Raw genomic sequence first — 17,045 nt, forward strand, 5'->3', positions numbered from 1 at the left:
ACTCAGTGTTATCGTTAGATGCGTTGCATGTCTCACAGAAAACAACGTACGCAGAGTGCGTACAGTATCACTGCTGCCGGCACCACTGACTCCCGATAACCCAGTGTCCGTATGTTGAGATTATAATGGCTGTGTTTGCAGGAGAATGCTCATTTCGTCGTGGTGGACATGGTGCTGGAGGTGCTGGAAGCTGTGAAGTGGAGTCTGAGCGGTGAGGGGTGGACACACTGCGACACGTGCAGAGACAGACACAGGAGCGCGGCGGAGGACGAACAGAGACACACACAAGACAACAGCGAGACATCACACGGAAACACACACTACTCCGGCGCGCACACACACCAACGCACACAGGATGATGAGGAAGCTGAACATCTGCCAAAGACTTTCTCTGTCCTCTCCAATGACAGCGGGTTTGAAGGTAAAATGATTTACACTGCACATTTAGAAATAACAGAATATAGATTATAACTGGAGTAAGATGCAATATTTTAGGAGTGAGTTTTAAAACATTTTCTTATGTTACGCCAATTGCAAACAGCAAAGTACTTTACGAAACAAATGTTAGACCAGGGGTGTCAAACTCAATTTCACTAAGAGCCACACTGGAAAATAAGAATCACATTAAAGGAACACAGCGACTTATTGGGAATTTAGCTCATTCACCGTAACCCCCAGAGTAAGACAAGTCGATACATACCCTTCTCATCTCCGTGCGTGCTGTAATGCTGTCCTGTCATGTTCCTTTAAGGGCCAACCTGTATAGTTTATTGACATGGTTTTATTTTATTGAAAGTCAAATATTTTTGACTGTTTAATCCATCCATCCATCCATCTTCGTCCGCTTATCCGGTGTCGGGTCGCGGGGGGAGCAGCTCCAGCAGGGGACCCCAAACTTCCCTTTCCCGAGCAACATTAACCAGCTCCGACTGGGGGATCCCGAGGCGTTCCCAGGCCAGGTTGGAGATATAATCCCTCCACCTAGTCCTGGGTCTTCCCCGAGGCCTCCTCCCAGCTGGACGTGCCTGGAACACCTCCCTAGGGAGGCGCCCAGGGGGCATCCTTACCAGATGCCCGAACCACCTCAACTGGCTCCTTTCGACGCAAAGGAGCAGCGGCTCTACTCCGAGCTCCTCACGGATGACTGAGCTTCTCACCCTATCTCTAAGGGAGACGCCAGCCACCCTCCTGAGGAAACCCATTTCGGCCGCTTGTACCCTGGATCTCGTTCTTTCGGTCATGACCCAGCCTTCATGACCATAGGTGAGGGTAGGAACGAAAACTGACCCGGTAGATCGAGAGCTTTGCCTTCTGGCTCAGCTCTCTTTTCGTCCACAACGGTGCGATAGATTGAATGCAATACCGCACCCGCTGCGCCGATTCTCCGACCAATCTCCCGCTCCATTGTCCCCTCACTCGCGAACAAAACCCCAAGGTACTTGAACTCCTTCACTTGGGGTAAGGACTCATTCCCTACCTGGAGAAGGCATTCCATCGGTTTCCTGCTGAGAACCATGGCCTCCGATTTAGAGGTGCTGATCCTCATCCCAACCGCTTCACACTCGGTTGCGAACCGATCCAGTGAGTGCTGAAGGTCGCAGGCCGATGATGCCATCAGGACCACATCATCTGCAAAGAGCAGCGATGAGATCCCCAGCCCACCAAACTGCAACCCCTCCCACCCCGACTACGCCTCGATATCCTGTCCATAAATATTACAAACAGGATTGGTGACAAAGCGCAGCCCTGGCGGAGGCCAACCCTCACCTGAAACGAGTCCGACTTACTACCGAGAACCCGGACACAGCTCTCACTTTGGTCATACAGAGATTGGATGGCCCTGGTAGAGACCCCCTCACCCCATACTCCCGCAGCACCTCCCACAGTATCTCCCGGGGACCCGGTCATACGCCTTCTCCAAATCCACAAAACACATGTAGACCGGTTGGGCATACTCCCAGGCTCCCTCCAGGATCCTTGCGAGTGAAGAGCTGGTCCGTTGTTCCACGACCAGGACGGAATCCGCATTGTTCCTCCTCAACCCGAGGTTCGACTATCGGCCGAACCCTCCTTTCCAGCACCTTGGAGTAGACTTTACCAGGGAGGCTGAGAAGTGTGATACCCCTATAATTGGCACACACCCTCTGGTCCCCCTTTTTAAAAAGAGGAACCACCACCCCAGTCTGCCACTCCTTTGGCACCGTCCCAGACTTCCACGCAATGTTGAAGAGGCGTGTCAACCAGGACAGCCCCTCCACACCCAGAGCCTTGAGCATTTCTGGACGGATCTCATCAATCCCGGGGCTTTGCCACTGTGTAGTTGTTTGACTACATCAGTGACTTCCGCCTGGGAAATCGACGACAATCCCCGTTATCCTCCAGCTCTGCCTCTAACATAGAGGGCGTATTAGTCGGATTCAGGAGTTCCTCAAAGTGCTCCTTCCACCGCCCTATTACCTCCTCAGTGGAGGTCAACAGTGTCCCATCCTTACTGTACACAGCTTGGATGGTTCCCCTCTTCCCCCCCTGAGGTGGCGAACAGTTTTCCAGAAACACTTTGGTGCCGACCGAAAGTCCTTCTCCATGTCTTCTCCAAACTTCTCCCACACCCGCTGCTTTGCCTCTTTCACGGCAGAGGCTGCAGCCCTTCGGCCCCTCGGTACCCTGCAACCGCCTCCGGAGTCCTCCGAGATAACATATCCCGGAAGGACTCCTTCTTCAGTCGGACGGCTTCCCTGACCACTGGTGTCCACCACGGTGTTCGTGGGTTACCGCCCCTTGAGGCACCTAAGATCCTAAGACCACAGCTCCTCGCCGCAGCTTCAGCAATGGAAACTTTGAACATTGTCCACTCGGGTTCAATGCCCCAGCCTCCACAGGGATGCACGAAAAGCTCCGCCCGGAGGTGTGAGTTGAAAGTCTGTCGGACAGGGCCTCCTCCAGACGTTCCCAATTTACCCGCACTACACGTTTGGGCTTACCAGGTCTGTCCAGAGTCTTCCCCCACCCCTGACCCAACTCACCACCAGATGGTGATCGGTTGACAGCTCTGCCCCTCTCTTCACCCGAGTGTCCAAAACATACGGCCTCAGATCAGATGAAACGATTATGAAATCGATCATTGACCTTGACCTAGGGTGCTCTGGTACCAGGTACACTTATGAGCATCCCTATGTTCGAACATGGTGTTCGTTATAGAAAATCCATGACTAGCACAGAAGTCCAACAACAAACAACCACTCTGGTTTAGATCAGGGAGGCCGTTCCTCCCAATCACGCCTCTCAGGTGTCTCCATCATTGCCCACGTGTGCGTTGAAGTCCCCAGCAGAACAATGGAGTCCCCCACTGGAGCCCCATGCAGGACTCCAGTCAAGGTCTCCAAGAAGGCCGAATACTCCGAACTCCTGTTTGGTGCATATGCACAGACAACAGTCAGAGTTTTCCCCCACAACCCGCAGGCGTGGGAGGCGACCCTCTCGTCCACCGGGTAAACTCCAACACAGCGGCGCTCAGCCGGGGCTTGTGAGTATCCCCACACCCGCCCGGCGCCTCACACCCTGGGCAACTCCGGAGAAGAAAAGAGTCCAACCCCTATCCAGGAGTATGGTTCCAGAACCGAGACTGTGCGTGAGGTAAGCCCCACCAGATCTAACCGGTAGCGCTCCACCTCCCGCACCAGTTCCGGCTCCTTCCCCCACAGAGAGGTGACGTTCCACGTCCCCAGAGCCAGCGTCTGCCGCCCGGGTCTGGTCCGTCGAGGCCCCTGACCTTCACTGCCCCCCATGTGGCATCGCACCCGACCCCAACGGTTCCTCCCACAGGTGGTGGGCCCATGGGCTGGAGAGATGGGAGCCACGTAGCTTGTTCGGGCTGTGCCCGGCCGGGCTCCGTGGCAAACCCGGCCACCAGGCGCTCGCCGACGAGCCCGCCGTCTGGGCCTGGCTCCAGACGGGGGCCCCGGGCTTCCTCCGGGCAGGGTCACTCCATCTCTACCTTGCTTCTTCTGTTTAATTGCATGTCTAATATAGCTTTCTCACTTACAGTTTGGTCGACATAAAGCCCTAAAAAAGTCAGCATAAAAGTTCCTGAGCCATCGTAGAGTTTAGCAAATCAAGCAAAACAGTGATTACATTTTTTACAGCAACCTGTTTTGCAGCCCGAGTATGAAACCTATCTGTCTTATAGTCGGCAGATCTGCCAAATTGCTTGGCACAGTTTCCCATCTTTTTGGCTTAGCAAACAACTAGGCGGGTCAAAATGTTATTGTGAAACTAAATTGACATGAGGTGCGGGATCAAAATTTGCAAGGGGCCGGATTTTGCCCGCGAGCCTTGAATTTGACAAATGTATTACGGCAGCGGTTTTCAAATTGGGTGAATGTGAGCATCCCCTTAGAGTAGGTAAGGACAGCCGAGCCCCCCCTTCCCCAAAATCCCGTCCGCCTGCCCTAACCCACACACGCCTCTGCAGTAAATGCCATCTTTTGGGTGTTTGATGAGTTTCAATAACAACTGATAAAATGTAAATATTGTTTTATATTGTATTTGAAGACATTTTATTTCCACAACTTTTTTAAAAAGTGCATTCATAAGCAATTTTTTGCAACAGCAAATCATTTCCAACTTCATGCAGGCCTAATTGAGGCTACTTTTAAAATCACTGAACGTCAGTGGGCCTATTCACAAGTCAACAAAAACATTTGTTATCGGCAAGTTAGATGGAACCAACATTTGGCCTAATCATAAGTGGCCTGGCAACCCAAAGGCCATGTTTTGTTTCCATATCTGTGTGGCGACTTAGGATGTGGGGGGAGCATTAAACACTTAATTTCATGCATTCTAGTGAATTTTGTATGCCCTTATTTCTACCTTTTTCTGAATTAATATGATGGAAATATCTATATGTAAAGGAAAACCGATTACAATCCAAATATAAAAACATAATGGAATATATTGCAGTAAGGCTCACAGGCATTCTGTATTGCTTTCAACTATTTATTCTCCTTTGGATGGACTTTTCTAATTATATCTGAGTCAGCACACATGTAGCCTAGGCATAATTTACTCTTCCCTCTTTTGCATCTTTTGTTGGGGAAGTAACCTCCGTAAATGTGTACATGACAATTATTCACCTCAATTATACATTATTCATTGTAATTTATTAATAAACCCTTGGACTGTAATATTTCAGATGTTTGAGCAAGATTTCTGCTCATGTCCAAAACTTTGTGCACATTCAAAATATATCTCATCCCATCTGTGTTCTCTGGGGTGTGGAGGAGTCGTGGTATTTTGTGAAAAATAAAGTGATAATAGCCTATTACAAGAATAAAGTCACTATATTTCAGAAAATAATCTACCTGCACCATAGTCTGCTGTGCGTTACGTGATTGCTCCGCCGATACGGTAGATCTCAGACCTCCTGACAGACTCAGAGCCCCGTTTGAGACTCTGGTCTCTGAATGAGACCGAGTTTAGGGAAGTGTCTGAACGCTGCTCTACGTCGGATGTGGAAAACCGAAACTACGGCAGAAATACACAGAGCACAAACGCGACACATCTGCTTCAGCATGTCGACAGCAGAGCGCATCCATGGACCTGAAGCTGCGCAGCTTTTTACAGCGAGTAGATACTAAGCGACGTCAGGTTTCATATTTGTCAGTCAACTTTTCAGAATACATTCGGGAATACAGCCGGCATAATCAGCTGACGCCGCGTCTGCGTCAGTGGTGAGGTTTTATTTAATTGAAATGCACTTGAGATGTCTTTGCCTCTTTTGTGATTGATGTTTTATGTAACATACTTGTTCTGCTATTTTGGCCAGGTCTCTCTTGAATAAGAGATTTTATATCTCAATGAGACTAACCTGGTTAAATAAAGGTTAAATAAAATAAGGAAATGCGCAGAGGTGTTTGATGCGGGGCTGCACTGCAGAGAGAAATAAACGCAAGTCGTCCTCCACCCTGCAGCCTTGATCTGTATTTGTTTTTAATCAGGGTCAGTGCAGAAAGCTCACACAAGTAGGTGGAGGTGAAGGGGATTAGGACTTTCATAACCTTAGTGGAGATCTGGGGGAACTCGCTCTCCGCAGACAACCAGAAACGCATGATCGGCATTCCTCCCAGTCTCTGTCACACTACGGCAAAGGTGCAGCCTCGGACCCTGACCAGGTGAATCCTAAAAACCAGCAAAAACCTAGGGAATAAACTCAGGATCATATTCCCTACATTTTTGCTGGGTCCTGTCTCCTCCCTTAATGCTGACTTCTGTTGACTTGGGACAAGGAAACGATGCATTTTAAAGCTAATACACGCACGCACAATTCCCAATATCAATAGAGCTGCATACAGAGTTATCTTTTCTTCGTTTGTTGCTCCTCCCCTGTGACTCTTTGGCGCCCCCCAGGGGAAAACCGCTGTATTAGACGGTAAGAATGAGCGACCGACATCATAGTACAGTTTGGAGGACTTGATGCGTTTTGTATTGTATCCATTGTATCCTTATGTGCATAAACCAGGTGGATAGAAACGTAGCTATCGTCACATTTTTGCCAGTTGTGGAAAGTAACTAAGTATTGTACTTTAGTACTTTACTTGAGTAGTTCCATTCTCTCCTATGTAATTCTTTAAAATTCACAATGTTTATTTGATGACTTTAGTTACTTGTTACTTTGCAGATATGTAATCTTCTTAAACATGCCTGAATGTTCTGTGTTTTCTTTTCAGACTACGTAGTCGACAGGACATTGACACCGACGCATTTTGTCACAAAGTAAGAAAAACACACAAATCACGACGATGACGAGCGTGTGTCCAAATCTACACCTTTTATTCCAGATTTTGTGCGTCAATGTGTGGTTTCTCATGATTCAGTGCAGAGTGGCTGGCCCAGCAACTGGTGCTGGACTTCAGGAGGAGCTGGCTTCCCTCCCATGAGCCTCGGCGTGGAAGGAAAAGCCTCCGCAGCTCCCTGCAGGAGGTGAGAACACATCACAGAGACCAGACGTCACCTGTGGAAACTCGCGCTTTAGAACTCTTTTAATCCAGACACCACGTGTTCAGATTTAGGGTTAGGGGTTGGGTTTAGGGGTTCGGGTTAGGGGTTAGGTTTAGGGGTTCGGGTTAGGGGGTTAGAATGAAAACAGGTCAGTTTAGACTCCTAAACAACTAGTTGAGATTAGAAAATAATTTTGGTTTGGGGTAAAACACTCCCGGGACAGAATCACCCATTTCCTTTTGCGGGACATGAACTCAGCTCCCCAGCTTGAAAGCCCTGTGTGTTACGAGCCAAACATCCCCCCGGCCTCCTCCCTAGGTGGATCTTCCCGTTCTTATACAGCAGCAGTCAATGTGTAGCTGACAATAATAAATACGTGGAACACATACCAATTACAGCGCTTTACTTTACATAGCCATATTTATGAATGCTTGACAAAAGCAGCTAAAAATGTCCGCATCTCCAACAGTTCATTTCATGAAAGTGCATACCTCTGAAACGTCCTGTCAGCCTTCATGCCAAATATGTTATAGTTAGTAGTTATAAATGGTAACTGCAGGCTTGACCTTACAGTAAGCATGCTAAGAATAACGTGTGGGATCAGCATGGGAGGGGAAATTAAAAACATTTCTTTGTATATGAATTATTTTGTATTCCTCAAGGTTAGGGCTGGATACCGAACTTTTTGGGCACCAACCAAATGTACTTCTTTTGTATCAAGTATCAAGAAAAATGCCTCGTCATTTAATACTAAATGTCTTGCCAGCTGCCAGGAACTGGAGGTGTGGTGGTAAGCAGCGGTAGCATGGCAGAGGAGATCAGACTGAGGACCAGGATGAGAGGATCCCTGAGCTGGGCCCCGCCACGCTTCCAGATCATCTTCACTGCTCAGCCGACACACAGGTCCTCACCTCGTCTAGGGTTGGGCATCGTTTGGATTTTAACAATTCGGATTCCAATCTCGATTCTTCCTTCCAATTCCAGTTCATTGCGATTCTTGATTTTGATTATTTGAGGGGTTGGAGTTGAATTGGGTCACGTGCTTATTTCACAGATAAGAAGAACATTTTAATTTGATTAAATTGTGATTTAGCTTAACCAGGCCTTTTCAAGGTAAATTAAAGCCACAGATTTTAGAGTGCTGTTTTCTGTGCCCCATGGCTGCAATACAACAAGGGTCTGGAAGAACGTTGGCTGCTACGGAAACCAAAACTTGCGGGTGGTAAATTTGGAACAATGATGATCGGATTAAAGAACCCCATTTTCCAAACAATTCCATTAAAAAACGATTTCGTTTAAAAACGTACGATTCCAACGAAATTGTTTTTGGAACTTTAGTTGGAACTGGTTGGAACCGGTTCTCGATGCCTAAACCTAACTACATCTGACGATATTCAATACAAATACAAAAAATAAATAAAATAAAATAGATATAGTATATGGATGTTCAAAGTTGACTGTTTCCTCCTCCAGACGCAGTGAGGTTGTGGCTCTGCAGCACTTCCTGTGTGCAGGCTGTGGGACAGCGGTGGAGCCCAGTGAGTATCGAACTGGAAACATATTTAAATTGTGTGATAGGGTGGCATTGTACAGTATAAAGCAAAGATTAGGGTGCTATAAAAAGCCTGTCTGAGTTCAGCATCTTTCTCTCTCTCTCTCTCTCTCTCTCTCTCTGCCACCAGGGTACATCAAGAAACTGCGGTATTGTGAATATCTTGGCAGGTAAGTTGAATAATCTGATAGTATTATACAGTAAATTATGAATACTAATGTATGCTAGGGCTCTACTTGACTCAACTAACTTTTTTTTGGTCAAAAAAGAAGTCTCACTCCCAGGGTGTCACACCACTTGGTCAGGGCCCTTTAGCTTCTCAGTGAGACGACGGGGGCATTCAGCTCATTCAAAATGTAGTCCCATCCGTGACGATATTTGATGCTCTGGGTAACACGCTTGGTCGGGACCCTTGGCATCACTTTTTGACGCTCTGGATTTGGTGTCTCTTTTCCACTCGCAGGATTAAACCGTTTTGTTAGGGTTAGGGAAGGATTGTGGGTGGGTTTACAAAATGTACGTTTAAAGGTGCTGTAGGTAGGACTGTGAAGATCCAGGACTTAGCCAAAATGTTTTAACATCAACAACTTCTCAGTCCCTCCCCTTTTTGCGATAAAGCCCAAAACGGTCTACTAAGCCCGTCCCCCCAACAAGGGAGAATGAATGCGTGTGCATGAACAGTGATTGACACGCAGGCTGACACCCTCCCCCAGCCCTGAACAGGGCGCTGTGGATTTTTGCAAATCGCACTACAGGCTGTAGGTGATGCTAGAGGAGACAGATTTTGTTTTTTTAAATGACCTGCTTCATGTAGTTCTACTGGAACATAGGGTCAGTTTCAGCAAATATGACAGAAAGTTAATTTTATAAGGCTTACCTACTGCACCTTTAAGTGACACATTATTCAAGAACGTAACCCAAACCCAACAAAAAACATCGAAAATATCGTCAAAAAAGTTTCTTTAATTTTGAACAGATGAAAAAAATAGCTCATGGACGAGAAGACAACAAGGGTTACGTGTATTGGTCTTTAAGCAAAATCATTAAGCTGAATCCAATGATTGTAATAATTTGTGATTCATCTGTCAGGTATTTCTGCGACTGCTGCCACGGTGGCTCTGAGGCTGTGATTCCAGGTCGACTTCTGTCCTCCTGGGACTTCGGCAGGTAATAAAATAACAATATTATGGATATGAATATTAGTCAAACATGAAGTTAAAATGCATTGGTGGAATGTAACGAAATACATTTACTCAAGTACTGTCCCTAATTTCAAATGTTGAGGTACTTGTACTTTACTTGAGTCTTTTCTTTTCATGCCGCTTTCTACTGCTACTGCGCTACATTTCAGAGAGAAATATTGTACTTTTTACTCCACTACATTCTTCTGTTACAGCTTTAGTTACTTTACACATTAAGATTTCTGCACACAAAACACATGTAGTTTATAAAATCTGAGGTTTTATTATAAAGTAAACTATCCAACAATATAACGGACTACAAGTCCAGCTGAGATGATTAGACCATTAAACACACAACAGTTTGGAATTTAAATAAAGGATCTGACAGAAGACCTGAGAGCAAGTAACAATGCCATCAATACTTATTTACAAGACTAATGTTAATAATAAAAGCATGCTTATTTATATAACATGATTCAATAATAATGGAGTTTCATTCATCTCTTCATTAAATCTCTCATAATTATATGAATATTGCAGATACCCTGTGAGTGATTTCTCCAAACAGCTGTTGGAGTCCGTGTGGCAGCAGCCGCTGTTTGACCTGACCTGCGTCGGGAAGACTCTCTACAGCCGAGTGAAGGAGCTCGAAAAGTTCAGGGTGAGTTAACCCTTGTGTTGTCCTCGGGTCAATTTGACCCGTTTTACATTTTTTTGCGCTATTGCTAATACACATTTCTTGAAACCCTCACCCATTTTCTCCAAAGCGTAAACACAAAACCAAATTCTCAAACTATATTCACTAAACACCTGACTCTGCTGGCTGCCAAAATCAAACAATGCTTTCAGATTATCAGGTCGATAACTTAACACTACAAAGCATTCATTAGACATTATCTCAAACATTCAAGAACACAGTGTCCAGGGCACATCTTACATGTTTAAGAGGGTATAAAAGGAGAAAATACAATAGAATACATTTAGCTCTATAGAAATACATTTAACAAAATAGCATCTGAAAAGTGCTAAGAAAAGCAGTAAAGAAAGTGTGTCAGAAGGGTTTGTATGGCGATGCAGTGCTATGAAGACTTAAAGATTAAAAGCTTTCCTAAAAAGGTAGCTCTTTAACATTTTTTTTTTAATTAATTGACTGTGTCTGCCTGTTGAATGTTGGAGGGTAGGGCATTACAGAGTCTTGGTGCAGAACAGCTGAAGGCCCTGGCCCCCATGGTGGCGAGGCAGAATGGTGCAAGATTATGGAGTGCTTTGTAGGTGATGAGGAGGGTCTTAAATTCAATATGGTGGCAGTGGCTCAGTCCGTAGGGACTTGGGTTGGGAAACGGAGGGTCGCTGGTTCAAGTCCCAGTGCGGACCAAAGTACAGAGTGTGGATTGGTAGCTGGAGAGCACCTCCTGGGTCTGGGCAAGGCTCAGGGTGCTGGTCCAGCACTGGCAGCCCACTCACTCTGACATCCTGAGCATGTCTGTGTGTATTTCAGGCCTGTGTGTAGTGATTTCTAACAAAACAGAGTGTAAATTGTGATTTCCCCACTGGGGATCAATAAACAGTATAAAATAAAAATGTTGTGCACAGGGAGCCAGTGTAGGTTGATAAGAATAGGTGTCAAATGACCTGGTACCAGTGAGGATTCTAGCAGCAGAATTATGAACGAGTTGGAGTCTGTTTGTAAGCTTAGAAGGGATACCGGTGAAAAAAGGAGTTGTAGTAGCCCAGACGCAATGTGACTGTTTCAGTGCTGGATTGTGACAGTGAGGGTCTGAGCCTGGAGATGTTGTGGAGGTGAAAGAACAAAGTCCGGGTAATTGCTTTAATTCGAATGAAAGGGAACTGTCCAGAATGACACCGAAGCTTTTGACTTGAGTTGGCAGACGGACCAAGATCTCATCTATGGTAATGTTGATGTCATGCTGTTTTGAAAGAGTGGATTTGGAGCCGATGAGCACGACTTCTGTCTTATTGCCATTATGTTTCAGAAAGTTTGTTTTCATCCAGTTTTGAATGTCGTGAAGACAGTTGCTGAGGTGGGAGGAAGGGGAGATGAAGGTTTTGTGGAGAGGTAGAGATGAGTGTCGTCAGCATAGCAGTGGAAGTCTATTTTGTGGTGTCTCATGATCTTGCCCAGGGGAAGGAGGTATATAACGAAGAGGAGAGGACCAAGCACTGACCCCAGGGGGACACCCTGTGGCGCAGTCGCACAAGCTGATTTATAGTGTTTGAGATGAACAAAATGTTGACCTTGAGGTAAGAACAAAACCAGGAGAGTGCACCACCTGTGATACCAATGTTGGCCAGACATTCAATGAGGAGGGGATGTGAGATGGTGTCAAAGGCAGCACTCAGGTCAAGTAAGATGAGGATGGACAGTAGGCCGGAGTCAGCTGCACGGAATAGGCCGTTGGTGATTTTTCACCAATGCTGTTTCAGTGCTGTGTTTATCACGGAAACCAGACTGGAAATGTTCATACAGGTCATTGTAGTTGAGATGTTGATGTAGTTGATTTGCCGCAACCCGCTCCAGTATCTTGGAGACAAATGGAAGGTTGGACATGGGACGGAAGTTGTTCAAATCATCAGGATCAGCATTGGACACATTTTGCAATGAAAACAAAATGTATATCACAACTTGTACAGTGAACATCTTGTACGCCGCAAGTAGTGTGAGTACTACAATATTGAATGTCTGTATATTAGGCACTTGTAGAACAATACGATAGTCCAACTGCAAAAGGCCAAAGACGAAAGAAAATGAAATGAAAAGCACATGACAGTACACTAAAAAATATTGTGAAACCGCAATATCAAAGTTAATGCCTCAGCATCACATCTGTGCACTCGGATCTAGATTACATTTTCTGCAATTGGGTTGATCACCTCAGTAGAAACATGTTTGACAATTTTGAGTCGTTTAATATTACAATATATTATTATCTAATGTCACAAGAGACATTTTACAGGTTTTACTGCAATATTTTGAGTGTATCGATACTGATACTGATAATACTTCTGTATATACTTCTTTACTAAAGCACTGCAATTTGAATGCTGGACTTTAACTTGTAATGCTTTCACATTGTCGTACTTTTATTTAACATGTCAGAGTACTTCTTGCATCTCTGGCAAAAAGTCAGTAAAATGTTCTTGAATCACTTCAAAGCAGGTCCAACACAGAGAACACAACAGCACCATTAACTTTATTCGGTAATTCTATTGACTGTCCTGTCCTTAACTTCCTTCCTTCCTTCCTTCCTTCCTTCCTTCCTTCCTTCCTTCCTTCCTTCCTGTTCCTCTCTCCTTCAGGAGCTGCAGGATCAGCTGATCGGCATCAAGAAGCTGCTGACAGCCTGCAGATTATCTGGAAGGTACACAGAACATTTATGTTTATATATCTTCCACAACCTTTGGATGAAATATCATGTTGTAGTACTGTACTTGTTTAGAGATTGTAAACTACAGTAACAAGGCCACGGAGTGTAGGATTTAAAAACAGTTCAGCTTTGGTGCCATCCAGTGGCAGCATCGTAAAAAAGATCCTGGGCACAGAGCGATGCATGCCTGTTTCACAAACACACAAAACATGCAATGTTTTTAAACTTATTCTAGTTAGAATGTAATAAAAGCATTTTACCTTTTTTGTCTAAAGTGGATTGGATTTTTTATTGATGCTCACTGGATTTGTTAATGTCCTCCTATACCAAAGAGCACCGTCTTATTTTCACAAAGACAATAAGTTCCAACAATCTCTTCAGTTCTTCGTGTTTTACACAAAACATTTTGTAATTTTACTACACTGTAGTATTTCTACCCGTACTTAAGTAAAGTACTTCCTTCTCCACTGACAACCAGACCGTTTAAAAAAGAGAGGAACTTTTCTAAAACAGGTGTCTGTCTCTGTCACTTGATCAGTGAAGCTACGACGGAGGATTAGGGCCACATCAAGGGGAAAAAAATTAAGGAGGAAGATTATTTATTTATTTTGCATTTTGAGAATAAAGTCAAAATGTTGAGAATTAAGTCGAAATGGCGAGAATAAAGTCAACGTGACGAGAATGAAGTTGAAATCCTTTTTCGAGAATAAAGTCGAAACGTCGAGAATGAAGTCAACATGACGAGAATACATTTGAAAATACCATTTCGAGAATAAAGTTGACATGTCGAGAAAAAAGTTGATATTTCAAGAATCAAGTCGGACTTTTGAGAATAAACCAAACTAATAGTCTTCTACAAAATGCCTTGTGAAGGCCGATATGAACTCGTGAAATTATACTTCGTTATATCGAAAATTGCGTCTGTTCAGAAGGAGAAAGCACACAAAATTGGAAGAGGTGGTCTTATTCCTGCAAACTGAAATAACTTGTATGGACAGATGCATTATGGGTACTGATGGTTACACCTACGCGCAATACAGAGAGGAGATGTTGCATCACAAGAGACAACAAGACAATTGATCTAAGTGTTTGACCCTGAAGGAGTGGAGCTCAGGTGAGCACTCCAAGTATGTAACCCATATCTATGATGTTGCCTACATGGCTGCTCTAATGTGATTAAGTGATAAAGGAGTTGAATTTATTCTCGTCATTTCAACTTTATTCTCAAAATGCAAAATTAATAAAAAATATCTTAATTGTTTCCCCTTGATGTGGCCCTAATGCTCCGTCATATTGAAGCAGTGCATGCCTTCCTAACGATTTTTCTTCTCCAAGTGATATATTTTAAAGAGTCCAATAGTGTTTTGCCAACAAGTCTTCCAAACCATACGACCATATCAATTGATTGTTCCTATCCTCTTGTACAACCCACGGGAGCTTTTCATAAATTAGCGCCCCTAGTGGTGGCGTCCTCATATCTCAAATGGAGAATGTAACGGTCCCGGTTTTAAACACAAGTCATAACTACTAATGGGCGCCACCACTATAAACGTCGTAATTGCTGCTGGAACTAAAAAACTTGGGAAAGTTTTCCATGGGAGGTCTGTATTGATCTACTGTGAAGGACTCAGACACACCTCTCCAACACAAACTAAATATTCACGTTTAACCAGAAGCCCACAGACACAAGATATGTGCCATCACGAGGAAAGAGTTTCAGTGTGTTTGTGTCTCAGGGTGATGGCGGAGTTTGAACAGCTTCCTGCTCACCTGACGGAGCAGCCACACCTCTTTTCCATGGAGGACCTGTTGAGGGTGAAGAAGGGTCAGCTTATGGCTCTGGCCAGAGCGTTGCTACACTCTGCTATCGACCATGTGGAAAACTGTGAGGTCAGCACGGAAATCTACAAAATACATACAGTATATTTCTATTACAGAATTTTATTTTTGTTCCTTAATCTTAATGATTTATAGAGTATATATCTGCTATATATCTGATGTCTAGTTAGTTTGTGTTATTGTGTGACTTTGGTGTTTTTATGAGGATGAGATCGGATTCACTATATACATAAATGCATTATGTATGTAATGGCCTTCTGCAGCAAATAGAGATTCTCAGGTGTGAAAGATCACATATTTCTTTGCTGTTTGAGAGACTGTTGTCCGTGCACTCGCTGTGGAATCAAACCTCTCTGATCTGAAACATCCTTCTGACTTTTTTCACACAGTTGTGTCTGGCCAGAGGTTTTATCTGTGAGTTCTGCAGAGAAAGAGACATCATCTTTCCTTTTCAAAGTGACACGTGTAAGCGCTGTCCAGGTAAGCACTGACACATGCTTGTTACTTTTAAAGTAAAGGACAGGGATCCCCACTAGAAAGGTTGTTTAGCATGGTGACTAGTCCTGTTTTTTTTCCAATGAGGATCCAGCTGGGGACAGTCACAGACTGATTGCAGCGTTAATGAAAAGCCCAATAGTTTCTGTGATAACGAGACATAGACATATTCGCGAAATTGAGAATTTAAAAACGCTATAAGACAGATTCCATAGGGCCCTATATTAAGTCAGTGCTAAAAGCTAACTGGAGATTGCGGTTAGTGGTTAGGGTTAGAATCTAACTGGGGTTTTGGGGTTAGGGGTTAGGGTTAGAATCTAACTGGGGTTTCAGGGTTAAGGTTAGAATCTAACTGGGGTTTCAAGGTTAGGGTTAGAATCTAACTGGGGTTTTAGGGTTAGAATCTAACTGGGGTTTTAGGGTTAGGGTTAGAATCTAACTGGGGTTTCAGGGTTAAGGTTAGAATCTAACTGGGGTTTCAGGGTTAGGGTTAGAATTTAACTGGTAGTTTAGGGTTAGGGGTTAGAATCTAACTGGAGAATCGAAAGTATGACTACGTCTAAGTTTCCAATCAAGCCAGTCCTGCGTTTGTTTAACACATCCACCCCCCCAATCCACTCATTAGGCAAAAATCTGGCACTCTAACACTACATCTTACTTCCTGCCTTGCAAGCAGGGACATGATTATTGTAGTTATAAGATGATCAACTGTATTAATTTTGCTTCTTGTTTTACAGTGTGCAGGGCCTGCTTTCACAAACGCTGCTTTGTGGAAAAGAAGTGTCCCAAATGTGCACGGATCCAATCACGGAAAAAATGTCAAGATGGATTTGTGAAGTGACGTCTGAACGGCTGCAGCTATGATTCATCTGCATTACTTTTAGCACTGTTTCACATAAAGCACTGATGCATTTCTCTGACCATCCCCTTTTCAAAATCAGGGAATACAAACTCATGTGTTCAAATATTTCATGTTTCCTGTGGAAATTAAAGAGTGAATTTGTTTCTTCACGCTACAACAGACTTATGTGCAAAACCTTTTCAAATTGTCTTTTGTCTTTTCCTTGTTTTTTTGTATGCTGTTTGTATGGTGTTTCTTAGAGTCACACTGATAGACTGCAGCCATACTCCCTAACTTTGATACCTCAACAATTCACAAAGACTTCGACACCAAAGCAGGCTTCTGTCTCTTTCAGATAATTGTGTCCTTCACTTATGGTAGCTTTTAAAGAATGAAAATAAATGAATAAGTACACGGCAACATTTTAGGTTAAATTATAGAATAATTTGCCTGTCTGGCTTGAGAATTTCTCTCTCTTAGTACTCTTCATATTTCTCTCTGTCTGAGGAGGACTCAGTTCTCTTTTGAGTCACGTGCATGCCACAAAAAAAACATTTGGTGTAGCTGTATTGTTGTCTGGATAGAAAAGTAGATGTTTAGAGTTGTAGGAACAGGTTGAGATGACAAAAAGGAAAAAAAGTGTGAAAATTTGTCATAAATTGGGAGAAATACAGGGGAGTTGTGACCCTGGGAGGAAACAGGGAGAGAGAAACCAGGTACCAAATGGAGGCGAATCTTGCCATTGGCGGGTAAAA

General features: G+C 44.2%; 1 protein-coding gene across 2 annotated transcripts in view; it reads left to right on the forward strand.

Annotated features, from left to right (window-relative positions):
• The window catches only part of rubcnl (rubicon like autophagy enhancer), a 43,973-nt gene extending 27,501 nt beyond the window's left edge, over window positions 1–16,472 (forward strand). For both annotated transcript variants that reach the window (XM_028591457.1, XM_028591459.1), the window contains exons 6-17: window positions 142–421; window positions 6,726–6,771; window positions 6,873–6,978; window positions 7,763–7,899; window positions 8,470–8,534; window positions 8,679–8,718; window positions 9,638–9,715; window positions 10,270–10,390; window positions 13,048–13,109; window positions 14,852–15,005; window positions 15,344–15,434; window positions 16,187–16,472. In XM_028591457.1, coding sequence (XP_028447258.1) covers window positions 142–421; window positions 6,726–6,771; window positions 6,873–6,978; window positions 7,763–7,899; window positions 8,470–8,534; window positions 8,679–8,718; window positions 9,638–9,715; window positions 10,270–10,390; window positions 13,048–13,109; window positions 14,852–15,005; window positions 15,344–15,434; window positions 16,187–16,290 — 1,284 coding nt within the window. In that variant the 3' untranslated portion in view covers window positions 16,291–16,472. The remainder of the gene's footprint in view (window positions 1–141; window positions 422–6,725; window positions 6,772–6,872; window positions 6,979–7,762; window positions 7,900–8,469; window positions 8,535–8,678; window positions 8,719–9,637; window positions 9,716–10,269; window positions 10,391–13,047; window positions 13,110–14,851; window positions 15,006–15,343; window positions 15,435–16,186) is intronic.
• The last annotated feature ends 573 nt before the right edge of the window (window positions 16,473–17,045 follow it).

The sequence above is a fragment of the Perca flavescens genome, chromosome 11 (assembly GCF_004354835.1).
Source record: "Perca flavescens isolate YP-PL-M2 chromosome 11, PFLA_1.0, whole genome shotgun sequence".
Classification (NCBI taxonomy): domain Eukaryota; kingdom Metazoa; phylum Chordata; class Actinopteri; order Perciformes; family Percidae; genus Perca; species Perca flavescens.